The sequence below is a fragment of the Scardinius erythrophthalmus genome, assembly GCF_964197995.2.
Source record: "Scardinius erythrophthalmus genome assembly, chromosome: 17".
Lineage (NCBI taxonomy): Eukaryota > Metazoa > Chordata > Actinopteri > Cypriniformes > Leuciscidae > Scardinius > Scardinius erythrophthalmus.
Window position 1 is genome coordinate 33,575,918 of NC_138237.1, and position 14,963 is coordinate 33,590,880.

At 38.1% G+C, this 14,963-nt stretch overlaps 1 protein-coding gene across 1 annotated transcript in view; it reads left to right on the forward strand.

Annotated features, from left to right (window-relative positions):
• Positions 1 to 13,642, forward strand: part of mpp1 (MAGUK p55 scaffold protein 1) — a 33,931-nt gene extending 20,289 nt beyond the window's left edge. The window contains exons 5-12 of the mRNA XM_081390714.1: positions 350 to 418; positions 1,661 to 1,857; positions 1,983 to 2,089; positions 8,158 to 8,238; positions 10,504 to 10,584; positions 11,831 to 12,033; positions 12,227 to 12,301; positions 13,334 to 13,642. Coding sequence (XP_081246840.1) covers positions 350 to 418; positions 1,661 to 1,857; positions 1,983 to 2,089; positions 8,158 to 8,238; positions 10,504 to 10,584; positions 11,831 to 12,033; positions 12,227 to 12,301; positions 13,334 to 13,510 — 990 coding nt within the window. The 3' untranslated portion in view covers positions 13,511 to 13,642. The remainder of the gene's footprint in view (positions 1 to 349; positions 419 to 1,660; positions 1,858 to 1,982; positions 2,090 to 8,157; positions 8,239 to 10,503; positions 10,585 to 11,830; positions 12,034 to 12,226; positions 12,302 to 13,333) is intronic.
• The last annotated feature ends 1,321 nt before the right edge of the window (positions 13,643 to 14,963 follow it).

Below are 14,963 nucleotides of genomic sequence, written 5' to 3' on the forward strand. Positions count from 1 at the left end.
TAATTCTATGTTGTTGGGAAGTACAGTTATATATATACACATTATGTATACATAAATAAGAAAGATACGTTTTTTGCATTACACTAATTAGAATTTGCTGTGAAACTGAGCAAAGAAAGCGTCAGTGTAAATTGCTACTATCTGTTTGTAACTTTTTGTGTAAATACTTTATTAAAAGATTAACTTTAAATTGTGATTTGCTTGTTGCTTGTCTAGCTACAGTTTCAAAGCAGCTTCCCCAACACTGGCACATTTTGAGCAGTTTTTAAGAGGAATTGACACTCAGAGATGATATTTGTGATTATGTTACTCTTTATTGTATGTTGTTGGATGCTTTTTAACATTACAGAAAGACACAAACGGTGTTGTCACATTGAAAATCATCCCCAATCAGCAGAGTCGCCATATGGCATGTGAGGTGAGTAAAACAGCAGCAAAATCAATCTCACATCATACCTTTTTCTTGCTTCATTTTATTATTATTATTTTTTATGATCACAATCAACTCATCTCGCTTTACCCTTTGATCTGTAAATATGCGCTCAAATGTGATTTGATCACTTCTTTCTTTGTCTATTCTGTATCCTTGGTTAAATTAGGGTGTGGGGTTTATCATGGGAATGGGAAACCAATGAAAGACACAGGTGACTATTTAAGCATCAATAGCAGATAACTGTACACTTACTTTTCTCATTAGATGAAGTAACTTCAAACCCTCTTCTGCCATCTTCTGGTCACACAGCGTCAAACTGCACTGCAGTTGATTGTGAAACATAGTTTGACGTTGTGATGAGCTATGGCAGTTTTCTAAATCCTCTTTCACCATATACAAGTAACCATTGTGCTACGTTTAAGTCAGAACATCTAGTTCCATCTAGAGTTTTGCTTATCTGTTTTAGACTGTATTTGCACTAGCTGTAGATATTGTCACTAAAATCTATCTATCTATCTATCTATCTATCTATCTATCTATCTATCTATCTATCTATCTATCTATCTATCTATCTATCTATCTATCTATCTATCTATCTATCTATCTATCTATCTATCTATCTATCTATCTATCTGTCTGTCTGTCTATCTGTCTGCTTTCTGTCTATCTGTATCTTATAAATAAAATCAGCATATTAGAATTATTTCTGAAGGATCATGTGACAGTGAAGACTGGAGTAAATCACAGGCATAAATTACAAAATATATTAAAATAGAAAACAGTTATTTTAAATTGTAATAGCATTTGCTTATTGTAACAATATTGCTATTTTACTGTGTTTTTGATCAAATAAATGCAGCCTTGATGAGCATAAAAAAAAAAAACTTAATTATTTCTTTAAATCTTTAATGACAATTAAATTAAAAGAATAGTTAAACCAAAAATGAATGCATTACATAAGGGGAAACTTATCTATTTATTTATTTATTTATTTATTTATTTTGAAGATGCTAGTTATAGCTTCAACTTAAATTGAACTGAATTATACAACAGGATGATGTTTATATACACAACATGATTTACTCAAGTAGGACATGTTCCTGGATTCGTTGACCCTGGAGAAACCGACCACTAAAATTGGAAGGCACTGATTGGCTAAATCATCATTATGAAGCACTTGTGATGGTTTTATGAGAGAGTAATGTTTTCCGGATAATGTTTTTGCAGATGTATATGAGAGCACAGTTTGACTATGACCCTGCCAAAGATGACCTGATCCCATGCAAAGAAGCTGGCCTGAAATTCCAAACGGGCGACATTATTCATATCATCAATAAGAAAGATCCAAACTGGTGGCAAGGAAAGGTGGACAGCTCCTCCACAGACTTTGCAGGACTCATCCCATCTCCAGAACTTCAGGAATGGTGCGTTCTGACCTGCATTCTTTTCCTGCATTTGATGACTGTTCAACATTCGCAATTAATTAGTGATGCATGTTTAAGATCTCCCTCTCTTTCATACAAACTAAACATTTCTGATGTTCCTTCAGGCGAGTAGCAAGCAAAAGCAAAGCGACACGGGAAGCCGGACAGTCCTGCAGTCCTTTTGGCAAGAAGAAGAAATGCAAAGACAAATACCTGGCCAAACACAGCTCAAGTTAGTGAAGCTCACCTCTTTATCATCTCTAAGGCCTGTTTTACATCATTATTTTGAGAAAATGCTCTTATAACACTTTTTTGAAAAATAAGGCTTTTATAAAGCAATATAAAATTCTAGCGCAAACTACTTACCCATTGTTTGAAAATGCACTTTCTGTGCTGAACTAAATGCAGGTGATTTAAGCTGTTGATAATCTGCACTTAAATATGAGTTCCCTTTCAAAAGCTACAATCGATGCTGCGCTGCTTAGCGCATTGGGAACGTCTTTAAACGTGACCAGCTGTGAATATAGTGTGTAAACACGTCAATAGAATTGACCCGGAGGTAATATAGCCTCAGTCGGTGACGTCATCGGCGCCCACCCGCGACACGAGGCTATAAATAGATGAGCCACAGGTGCATCGACAGGTCTTTTGTTTTCAGACCACTCTTTGTATGTGTGTCAAGCAATCTCTCTCTACAAAACTCACTTCAGATCTTTGTCAGGAGTCACGCCCGTTTCACACATACTCCGTTTGCAGTGCGTGTGCGGTGCGTATTTTTTTCTGCACCCATGTTAACAGGTTAGAGCTTTCACACTGCACACGGATGCAGTCCGTCGATCCGTTCCAGTTGCGGTGCGTATACAGCAGTGCAGTGATCGTTTCTGTACCGAGTCTATTTTTTGCTGTGCTGCACGCGCTGAATTAAAGTGACAACGCATGGTTCGTGTTTAAAATGCACACAGATTGACATGAAAATGTAATAATTTCACCATAAATGCATTTAATTAAATACAATGTAGGCTAGTAATCTTACCATGAATGCATTTAATTAAATAGTACCATTTTTCACAGTCATCTTTTTATTTTAAGACGAGGTAAAGCAAGGAAAACTACAATTTACTTCAACAAGGCAACATAACGACACTCGTCTCATTCGTGGAGGTGGACAAACAAGTTAGTTGTGACATGCAAGACTTTGTATAACGATTTAAATAGAAAAGGTATGAATCTGCTGTTTTTGTAAATTAAGTTTTAATTTAAAATGTATGCAATTTTAATATAAGTAGCTACATGGTTCAATATTTTACCACTGCTTGAGCAACTTAATATATAATCTAGAAGTAATGTATTGAATAATACGTTGTGTTACGACCTCTCATAAAAATATCAACTCTGAGAGAAGAGATCCTAAACAAGAACAAGTAAACGGCGGAATCAGTGCAATTATTTATTTACTCACTCACAACAGACGTCACAAAGACTCACAATAATAACGAACATTCCATCCAGTGAACGAAATATAACAGCACGGACAACAACTAGCCTAACAAAGAAAACAAAAATACAATTCTAAAGACAATTGTTTGATCTGTCGACGCTTCTTTCTCCTCCTCGTTGGCGTTTATATTAGTCAGCTCAAAAAGATAGAGCGACGCCAAGACAGACAAGGGAGGATGTGTACAAAGAGAATCCTACAACTTTTTTAAATAAAAGTTGCTGATAACTTCTGGATTTGAAATAAAAATAATGAGTAGGTCTATGTGTTTGTGGCTACAGCCGCGGATCAGTTCCGCACTGCAAACGCAGCATGTGTGAAAGCACTATTGCGCGTGCTGTTCCTGCACCGCATACGCACTTCAACACGGACCGCACACGCACTGCACACGGAGTATGTGTGAAACGGGCGTCAGTGTTCAAAACTGGCAGTGTGCAGATTTCTCTCTTTCTCATCTCAACATACAAGTGAAAAGAGTTCAAGTTAAAAGAAATCAGCTGGTTAAAAATGAGTGAACATCAGAGTAAGCGCTGTGTCCCTCCATGTTCTCGTCCTATGTCAGAACTGGATACACACACTTACTGCTTTGTTTGTTTGGGGAAAGAACATGCTGCCCTTGATTTGAGCATGGTGATTGCGAGCACAGTGGAATGTTCACAGTTAAAGTGCTTTGCGTTCGCTTTGCTTATTTCAAAGGGGTAGCGCCCACAATGATTGTGGGGCTCGCGTGTCGATCTGGCTGAGGAGCGAGAGACGGTGCGTCCCTATCGCTCGCTCTCTCTCCAGATCGCGATGTCCTTTTGCCTGACTTCCGAAGCGTGCCACTGCGCTTCTTCGGCTCGGGCAGAGGAAATTGAATCTTGTGAGTTCGACGCCTCCGAGCATTTCTCCCGTGATAATAAAAGGAGAACTGCTTGGGGCGATCGCTTGTGCAGTGGCCAGATTACTCTGATCACAACAAAAAGAGTCCCATAAAACACTCACAATTTATAAATAAAGATTGTAAATATTTGTGTCTTGTGTCCTCGACATCGAGCCATTCTACTATCGCGGGTGCAAGGGCACGCGAATATGATGTTGCCTCAGTTTTGAGAGACGCTCGTGGGCTATCTCTCCCCTGGGATCACATTATCAGATGCATTTTCAGTGGTCAGACTGGTACTGCGCTGTACACTAATATTTTATTAATATAATTATATATATATATATGATATGCATGTATTATATATAATATAATATTGTCTGGCTGTTCTTTGGCCACATTTAATTCCTCAGAATTAAAGCTGCCTCCGAACACTTCTCTCGTTATATTAAAACGTTTGAGAGGTTCTCGAGGTGGTGACTTGTGTGATGGCCGGATTACAGCTAGACTGCCTTCCTTGAGGATCTCCATGACTTTAACTCGTTCATGGGGAAAACCTTATTCTTCATGCATCTTTGTGCCCTCGACGTATTAAGACTATCGTGGGTGCAGGGGGTGTGTGGTTATACGATGATGGGCCAGTCCGAAGAGACACTTGCTAAAATCTCTTCTTTTTGCTCATCATCATTTAAGGAGGGTTCAAAAGCAGAGTGTAGCGAGTTGTGCTCCCCCTCGTAAAAACTGGGGACCTGCTCGTTGCATTCAGCAGCCTCATAATACACCTAAGACAAAATCCTGAGGGTTGTTTTGTCCCAGGTCTATGGGGGTGTGCCCCAACGGGACGAGGCATGTAAATCAAACAGCTCCTACCTGTTTATTAATCGTCCTCCGCGTTTCAACGGCGTGGTATCCATTTCTGTGAGACCGGAAGTGGTGCATGTACTGTCACAAGAGCTACAATCTCTGCTGAGCAAAGAGGCCATAGAACATGTTCCTCTTCCAGAGAGAGAGTCAGGCTATTACAGCAGATACTTCCTGGTACCAAGAAGGATGGGGGGTTGCGTCCAATCTTCGATCTTCGAGGCTTAAACCGTATAGTCAAAGCGCTCAAGTTCAATATGTTAACTGTAAAGACGATCGTGTCGCAAATTCAACATCACGTTTGGTTCGTCATGATCGATCTGAAGGACGTATACTTTCATAAAGAAATATTGCCACAACACAGGAGGTTCCCAAGGTTTGCTTTTGGGGGCGAAGCTTATCAATATCGGGTCCCTCCATTCGACTAGCCATGTTACATAGACTGGCCCAGTCTTAAGAGCTTGAGCTTCGACACTGAGATCGATCTACGCTCATCTTCTCTATATGGGGCTGAGATGCAACACCAAGAAGGGCGTACTCTCTCCCGCCCCGAGGGTAACTAAAAATCCATGTTTATGGTAAGTCACGCGCTGAACGCTTTGTGCACTTTCTAAAATCCATGTTTATGGTAAGGGTTGTGCGCTGCGGCTTCATTCCCTTTCTACGTGGTTCAGACCCCGGTTCCTTGCCTTGGGTCCCACTTTAGGTGTGTCTTGCCGTCGCAGAATGCTAACGACAGACGCCTCCCTGATGGGCTGGGGAGCGGTCTTAAGTGGTCGTCCAGCTCAAGGGGAATGGGACGGTCATCAGCTCAATTGGCACATCAACTGCCTCAAGCTGATGACTGTATTTCTGGCCCTGAAATACTTTTTCCCTCAGTTGAGAGACTGTCATGGCCTAGTGCAGCACAGTGGCAGTCTCTTACTTAAATCACCAGGGAGGTCTGCGCTCACGCAACCTGAATATGGGAGCGGATTTACTGTCCAGACAGAAACTACCGATAGGGGAATGGAAACTCCACCCAAAAATAGTCAAACAGATTTGGACCAGATTTTACGAAGTGGAGGTGGACCTCTTCGCCTCTTATTAGAAAGCGCAATGTCCCCTCTACTTCTCTCTGAGTCACCCAGCCCCTGGGTCTGGATGCGATGGCGCACACATGGCCCAGAATGTGCCTGTATGCGTTTCCTCCAGTTTCTCTGCTCCCGGGAGTTCTAGCCAGAGTTTGGTTCTCCGAGATAATATCTCTCCTTAACGGCTCGCCATGGACGATTCCGGAGAGGAGGGACCTTCTTTCTCAGACGGAGGGCACGATATTCCATCCCAGGCCCAACCTCTGGAACCTTCATGTTTGGCCCCTGATGGGTACCATCTGAGGGACACTGGGCTTTTTGCCTGCCATTATTGAGACCATTCTAAGTGCTAGGTCTTCCTCCAGTAGAAAGAGTTATGCCAACAAATGGAGTGTCTTTGAAAGGTGGTGTGTCATAAATAATGCAGATCCGGTCAACTGCCAGATTGCTTCAGTTCTGGAATTCCTGCAGGAAAAATGATCAACAGGCACATGCCCCACCACTCTCAAGGTTTATGTGGCCGCTCTTTCGGCTTGCCACACCTTGGTTGACGGGGTGCCACTCGGGAGACATCTCTGTTCGCTCGTGTCATTCGTGGGGCCAGGCGACTGAGGCCTCCCGTAAAAACCTATAAAGATGTTTTTTCTTATGGCATTAACTTCTTTGAAAAGAATCAGGGATATGCAGGCTCTGTCAGTCTCGCCATCCTGCTTAGACTTTGCCCCAGGAATGGTGAAAGTGATTTTGCATCCTCATCCTGATTACCTGCTTAAGGTACCATTTTCGGCTGTACATCCGGTCACTCTAGAGGCCTTCTACCCTCCACCGTTCACAACGCCGGAGCAGGAGAGATCTCACAGACTGTGTCCAGTCCGTGCTCTTCAGGCCTACGTCCACCGCACTAGCCAGTGGCGTAAGTCAGAGCAACTATTCGTTTGTTATGGGGGCAGCAATAGAGGTGCTGCCGCCACCAAACAGACCATGTCATATTGGGTCAGGGATGCTATTGCTCTTGCCTATGAGGCGCATGGCCAAGCTTCGCTAACGGGTCTAAGGGCTCACTCCACCAGAGGGGTCACCTCCTCTACTGCCTTGGTAAGAGGTGCCCCCTTTGCAATTTGTTTGTGATGCGGCAGGTTGGTCCTCTCCACACATTCATAGGATTTTATAGTTTGGATGCTCATGCCACTCCGGGCTCTCACGTCCTTGAGTCAACATCACAAGCTAATGTCTAGGGCTTTCTTGCGTTCTTGTGAGCACACCTACACAACTGTAAGGAGTCCAGACACCTTCAAGCACGGCGGCATGGGCATTCTCATTCCCAATGCACTAAGCAGCGCAGCATCGATTGTAGCTTTTGAAAGGGAACGTTCCGGGTTACTTGCCTGTAACCCTGTTCCCTGAAAAAGTGGAACGAGATGCTGCGCTGCATTGCCGTGCTGATGATGTCCCAGGACTGCTCTTCAAACAAAAGACCTGACGATGCACCTGTGGCTCATCTATTTATAGCTTTGTGTCGCGGGTGTGCGCTGATGACGTCACCAACCGAGGCTATATTACCTCCGGGTCAATTCTATTGACGTGTTTACTCACTATATTCACAGCTGGTCATGTTTAAAGAAGTTCCCAATGCGCTAAGCAGCGCAGCATCTCGTTCCGCTTTTTCAGGGAACAGGGTTACAGTCAAGTAACTCGGAACGTTCCATTCCATGTAGATTCATTTTCTTTTTGGATATAAAGGTGACAGACACCCCTACTAATGCAAATTTGATTTCAAAATGATGAGTTATTCTCCAATGCCATCTCCCAATAACCATTTTATGGCTGTAATTAAAAAAATACTCATTGTGGTAACCCAGAAATCATTGTGTTTTCTGTATAGAGCTTCAGCTCTGTTACGCAGCTCAAATGGTGTCTGAGTTAAAGCAACAACATTAGTCTGGTCCTGTAAAAAAGGCCTTAGACAGATACACTTGTCAAGCATTAACTGATGTTTTTTTCTTCCTTAGTCTTTGACCAGCTTGATGTAATATCCTATGAAGAAGTGGTGAGACTTCCTGCATTCATCCGAAAAACTCTGGTTCTGATCGGTAAGCATTATCATACCCTATTAACTTTAAATATTGTGCCTCCGTCACCTTTGACACAGCTTAGACCAACAGGGATTTTTTAGGAATGGAAGATTTATGTGTCACATCGTGGTTTCAGCAGGGTAGAATAAAACTTTTAATTGCAGCAGTTCATTTATTTTCCAAAACACTGAAAACTCTAGATCAAAAACATTAAAGGAGCCGTATGTAAGATTGTGGCCAAAACTGGTACTGCAATCACTTTCAAATTACTGTAGAGCGGTGTATCCCCAACACCTTTAAAGACATTAAATTTAACATTTAATTTAATATTCAAGAATAATATTGATCTGCCTGCATTGACACCATTATATGAGAACTGAACTGAGCTGGATGATGACATCATGGTTTTCTCCAGAGCGGCTGTATATATAAATCAACTAAAATAATATATATTTTTTTAAACAAAACTGAAACATCACTGAACTTAAGCTGGACTGTGACCCTATTTTCATCTGGAAACAAGCTTTGTTGCATTATATTCCTTGTATCTCTGTAAAGCTGCTTTGAAACAATCTGTATTGTAAAAAGCGCTATATAAATAAATGTGACTTGACTTGACATGGCCTTGGAATTTAATTCCAGAACAAATAGTTAACACTGCTATGTGAGTGTTTCCAATACAACTGCTTGATGGGTAATTTGGAGTGATGGCTAATTAAAGAGGGAGTGATGGCTAATTTGTCATGTTCTCTCTTCTGACCAGGCTATTGATATGTTTTCCTTTTTTTGGAAAGGCATCGAAACGCTATGTTTTTTTTTTTTTTTTTTTTTTTTTTTTTTGCTGTTGGGAATACAGAAATGTATATGCTGAATTTTCATTCAACACTAATTGAAGCGTATCAAACTATGACGATTTCAGCTTCTGAAACCCCTGGAAATGTAAAAAAGAATCTGCCCTATATATATATATATATATATATATATATATATATATATATATATATATATATATATATATATATATATATATATATGTATATATATATGTATATATATATATATATACCTTAGTGAAAAAATTATATACCAAAATGTATTTGAAATACATTTATTTTATGCCAAGTATACTAAAAATATGTTTACATTTTTTATGTACTTAATAAAATACCCTGCAATTGTACTTTTGGTATACTAAATTGGTATACTTAAAGTCCGCTAAATTGGAACAGCTAATTTTGTTCTTAATGCACTTTCAACTAAAGTTCAACTAAAGATATACTTAAGTATATTTGATTGTGCGGTGCACTTTATCTTGCATTTAAAGACTGATGTTATACAGAGATCATACTACTAATAGTGATATTAAACACATTTTAGGCTTAATATTAAGAAATGTGCATTGTGCAATAAAGAAGTAGGGTACAATGGGACTAAAGCACCAGGGTAAAAGGCACCTTTGATTTTATTTTCCTCTAAACCACTAGATGGCACAAAAACTTGCACATGTTGTTGATTTAAGTAGCAAAATAAAATATTATTTATTGTTACTACTGTACATATATTTAATAGTTATGGGATCTCCTTCAATGCTTTCAAAATCTTTACTTTAAAAAAAAAAAAAATTCTGTATTTATTAAAATTAACATTTTATTGAACAAAAATCAATTATTTTATAAAAATAAACCAAAAATAGTACAAACTTTGCTGAAGTGATTGTTTTGAAAAAGTATTAACTTTGGCTAAAATAATATGTTTTTAATAATGTCTAAGTATTTGTATCAATACTGTGTGCCTTTTGCCCCATGCTGGTTTTACCCCGTGTGTCTGTGGGGCAAAAGCTCCACCTCGCCACCGCATACACTTATCAGATTTTTAAACAAAATAAACCACTTTTATGGTTATTTTCACACAAAATCTGTTGCTCCATCAATGTTCAATACAAACATTTTTTTTTTTCTGCAATCATACACTATGGGAGAAGTGAAAAGCAAATTTTTCTTAAGATGTGCCTTTAGCCCCTTTTTACCCTACTCCAAATAAAGTTTAATTATAATATTTAAATCAGGAAGTCTCAAGTGATATGTCAGTAAATATGTTAATGGTTTTGTAGTATACTTACTATAAATATAATACATATATAAATACATTTTGGTATAGTTTTTTTTTTTTTTTCATTAGGGTAAATTACCATTTAGATCCACAAAAAGGAGCTTAATATTTGAAAGTGTGCAGCTAAGTTTACAGGCTAAAATTTTATATTCAATGTTTTGCTCTTGTTTAAAGGTGCACCTGGAGTTGGAAGGAGCCATATTAAAAATGCACTGCTGACCAAATATCCTGAGAAGTTTGCCTACCCAGCACCACGTATGTACAATCCAGCTGCTTAACTCCAAAGTCTTCCACCTGTATTTAGGAATTTTAAACAGTGTTTAGAAATGTTTAAACATAGCAAAACAATTATATACAGTCGCAAATCCATGTATGGATACCCTGCTGAAAAATCCAGTATTGCTGTTCACCAGCATAAGGTATATTTGCATGCTTAGACAGCATGAGATGCTGGTTTCTGGTTTGCTAATCCCTTGCATGGGAAGCAGATGTGCTGGTGGACGAGCAAATTATTATTTTTTTTTGTTTGTTTGTTTTTTTTTGCTTGATAACAGCTTGACTATGCTGGTTCACCAGCTAGACCAGCATCATACCAACTCGTGAAAAGACCGGACCAACATGGATTTCACGCTGGTTTATTTAGGATTTTTCAGCACAGTAGTTCACCCTAAAAATTTGTCATTCATTACTCACCTTCACTAGCAATGTCAAGTTGACATGACACACCATTTCTATTGTTTATGTACTTGAAGCGAAATCGCAAAACAAATGGATACGAGGTCATTTTGAACAAAATCTAGCCAAAACAAAACCATGACTATTTGTATAATAAAGTAGGTTTACTCTGGGCCCCAGCAATCTGTTCAGGTTCCTTTCTTGACTCAATCAATTTCTTCATCAAGGTCAGACATGAGTAAAAATGAACACACTGGAGTGTTACTTTATAGTTGAAATTCAATTCAAGTTGTTAGTCAATGGCTACCGCCAATTTTCTTGTTACCAACATTCTTCAAAATACCTTCTTCTCCTTCTTTTTGTCAATTTTGTCTGTTTTTCTGTGTAAGCATGTGCTAGATGGACATCTTTGTTTGTTTCTTTTAATGCAGCACTCATGTTAAACAAAGTTCAACTTTTAAAAAATGTGTCACTTGACCTTGCACCCTTTAAAAATGTTAATTTTCAATTTAAAAATGCAAAAACATGTTAAAAACACTTAAGGCTGTTTTGACAACTTTTTGCTTCAAAATTATTTTCTTAATTTATAGTTTTATTTTGTTTTCCAGTATCCTATCATCCTTAAAACAAGATCAACTGAATAAGATCTATATAAGACTATAAGATGATATATATTTCAAAGATTTAAAGATTCATATACATTTATTATGTATTCTCTGTAAACAAGTTATACAGAGTTTTACTTCTTAAATACTTTTTTTTTTTTACAATTGTTCACTGGAAAACATGACAAAATAATGAATCATAAATACAATTTTTTTTGCAGACACCACTAGACCTCCAAAGAAGGACGAGGAGAATGGCAAAGAATATTACTTTATTTCCAATGATGAAATGACCAAATGTATCGTCGGGAATCAGCTACTTGAATATGGCAGTCACCAGGGACACATGTTTGGTACTAAGATCGAAACTGTTGACAAGATTCACGCACAGGGGAAAATTGCTCTGCTGGATGTGGAACCACAGGTAATGCCACCCTGTTGAGTCAGCTATTAAATAACCATAAGCATTTGATCCCTAGCATTGTGGTGTCAAGTTTTGCTCAGAAAACACCATTCACATTTTCTTAAAAAACTAGTTTGTTTTTATTTTGATGAACCATCACTATTTCTAGCCTTATTAATCAATTGCTTTCTGAACTCTTTTTGTTTTTTTTCAGACGCTGAAAGTGCTCAGAACGGCAGAGTTTGCTCCTCTTGTGATGTTCATTGCTCCTACTAACACTGGCAATCAGGTTAGAAACTGATTAATTCAGGCTTTAAGCCCCAGGGGCCAGATTCACAAAACATTCTTAAGAATAAAATTAAGAATGTATTTCCAAAAAAATAAGAAACATGTATTTCCAAAAATACTTCTTAAGAATGTTCTTGAAAAGAAATCAAATTCGTGAAAATAAAAAAGAGCTTTCAATAATGATTATTTTGGTAATAGAGTAATTGGTCGATTATTTTGATGATTAATCGACTAATCGGATATTTTTTGTGGTAATAATAATAGACTAAGTGAACAATAGCCAATAAAATGAATTCAAATACATATATAATAACAATGAGGCAATAATAGTTGGTTCAAATAAAGTACAAAATGTAATATACATAATATACACAATCAACTTATGCGCCACTTCTGGTATTTTGCCAGTTAATCGACATGGGTAAATTGCAATCAAGGATTTTTTTTAAATCAAGTACTCAAATTTAATCAAGGAATCATGGCAGGCCTATTAAAAACCATCGTAAATAACTTTTCAAAGTTAGGATAACCTCCAACTTGTCTTAAATCCTCAAACGTAATATCTTTAATGCTTTTATTAGGTTGTTTCAAATTCATTTTTGCACTTAAGCATTACAACATAACACTAGCTTACATGTATTGCATATTACTGTTAATAGGGTTGTGCATGTTTTCTTTGAAGTTACACCAATGTAAACAATGATTGATCCTGATGATTATGCGTGACACAACAGTTTGCTGAATTTGAAATTAAGGAACAATCAATTCAGCACAAATGAGAGAGCTCGTTCACCAGGACTGAAAACTACTACTCTAGAGAGAGACAAAATACAGCATTTAAGAAAATATTTGAGAACATTTTATCTCAAGTAATTATTTCATAAGAAGATTTTTGTGAATCTGGTCCAATAACCCCACCCTTATGGCCCACCCAATCTGCCCACCTATCCATGCTTACGACCTGAAGTTTATAATAAAGCAATATTTCCTTTGTACACTGAAGATTTGTAATCTATGCTTTTCTACTTTTCAGTCAGAGGCAGTGCAGAACATCCAGAAAGAATCCGATGGCATCCTCGGTTCATACCGCCACTTCTTCGATGAAATTCTCGTCAACAACGATGTAGATGAGAGTGTTAAGGGTGTTGAGGAGGCCATCGAGAGAGCCTCCTCAACCCCACAGTGGGTGCCAATCTCATGGGTGTACTAAAAACCCCAGTCCCTTTCCCTAATCTCCCCTCCAAATATACCATAAGAGTAAACCACACTCACACGGTCATCAAGACAGTTTGCACATGAATAAGTGGTTTATAGAATGTTTTAAAAAAGCAATAAGTTTGTTCTTTTTGTTTAATATGTGAATGATTTTTAAATGCCAGAGTGCTATAACCATACCAGTACAGTATATATATATATATATATATATATATATATATATATATATATGTATAGCAGTAAGCGATGACATTGTTAGCGATGCAAAAAGGACCTCTACTGTGATTCAAAATACCACTCAGTTCATTTTTGATCTTCCCTGGAGTTTCAGTGTATTTTTTATACCATGTACCATGGTGTTCTTCTGAAATATAATTACATTAAAAATTAAAAATAAAACGTGTTAAAAACACAGGGAAATTGTATCAATCTATATTTGAAAGCAGGTTTGTCTTGTCCTGAAATGTTTCTCATTATGATATATGGATTTACCTGAAGTCATAATGTAAGGCACTTTTAAAAGAACTGAATAAACGTCTCCCCACACTTCAATTGTGACTCTCTGTGTTAAAGAATGGAAAACATTTCGGTTACTAATGTAACCTTAGTTCCCTGAGATGACGGGAATGAGCATTGCGTCAGTTACTGATGCTTATGTTTTTCTCCGAATACTGAAGACAAATGGCATTTGTCTTCAGTATATCAATATCTGCTCTGACTGCCAGAACTGACTCGAGCGTTCAGTATTATCTGTACCTGAAGAGTAGGGCCTTCCAAGTTGTAAAACCTGGCGGTGTAAAAACAAGTCAAGTCTCATTTATTTATATAGCGCTTTTTACAATACAGATTGTTTAAAAGCAGCTTTACAGAGATAACAGGAAATAATGCAACGTTTGTTTCCAAAAGAAAATAGCATCACAGTCCAGCTTAAGAAAGTTCAATGTTGTTTCATTTTTGTTGTAAAAAAGTTATTAATTTAGTTAATTTATACATACAGCCGCTCTTGAGAAAACTGTGATGTCATCATCCAGCTTAGTTCATTTCTCATATAATGGTGTCAATGCAGGCAGATCAATATTATTGTTGAATATTTAATCAAATGTTAAATTAAATGTCCCCAACTTAGCAAGCCAAAAGCCAATGGCGGCAAAGGGCAAAAAAAGGTGAAAAAGGCAACAGTGGCAAGGAACCAAAACTCCATCAGGTGGCAGAATGGAGAAAAAAACCTTGGGAGTACCCAGGCTCGGTCGGGGGCCAGTTCTCCTCTGGCCAACGAACGAACAGTGTATGATTATGATTCAGGCAGCATTACAGGTCAGAAGTCAGATTGGATTTGACAATCAGAATATTATCCAGTTCCAACAAGGTGGGCGGCACTATAGGGCACTGCAAGTTCAAGGACTTGTAAGCTAGTGCTATTGCGTCCACTATCAATGAGAGAGTCTCTG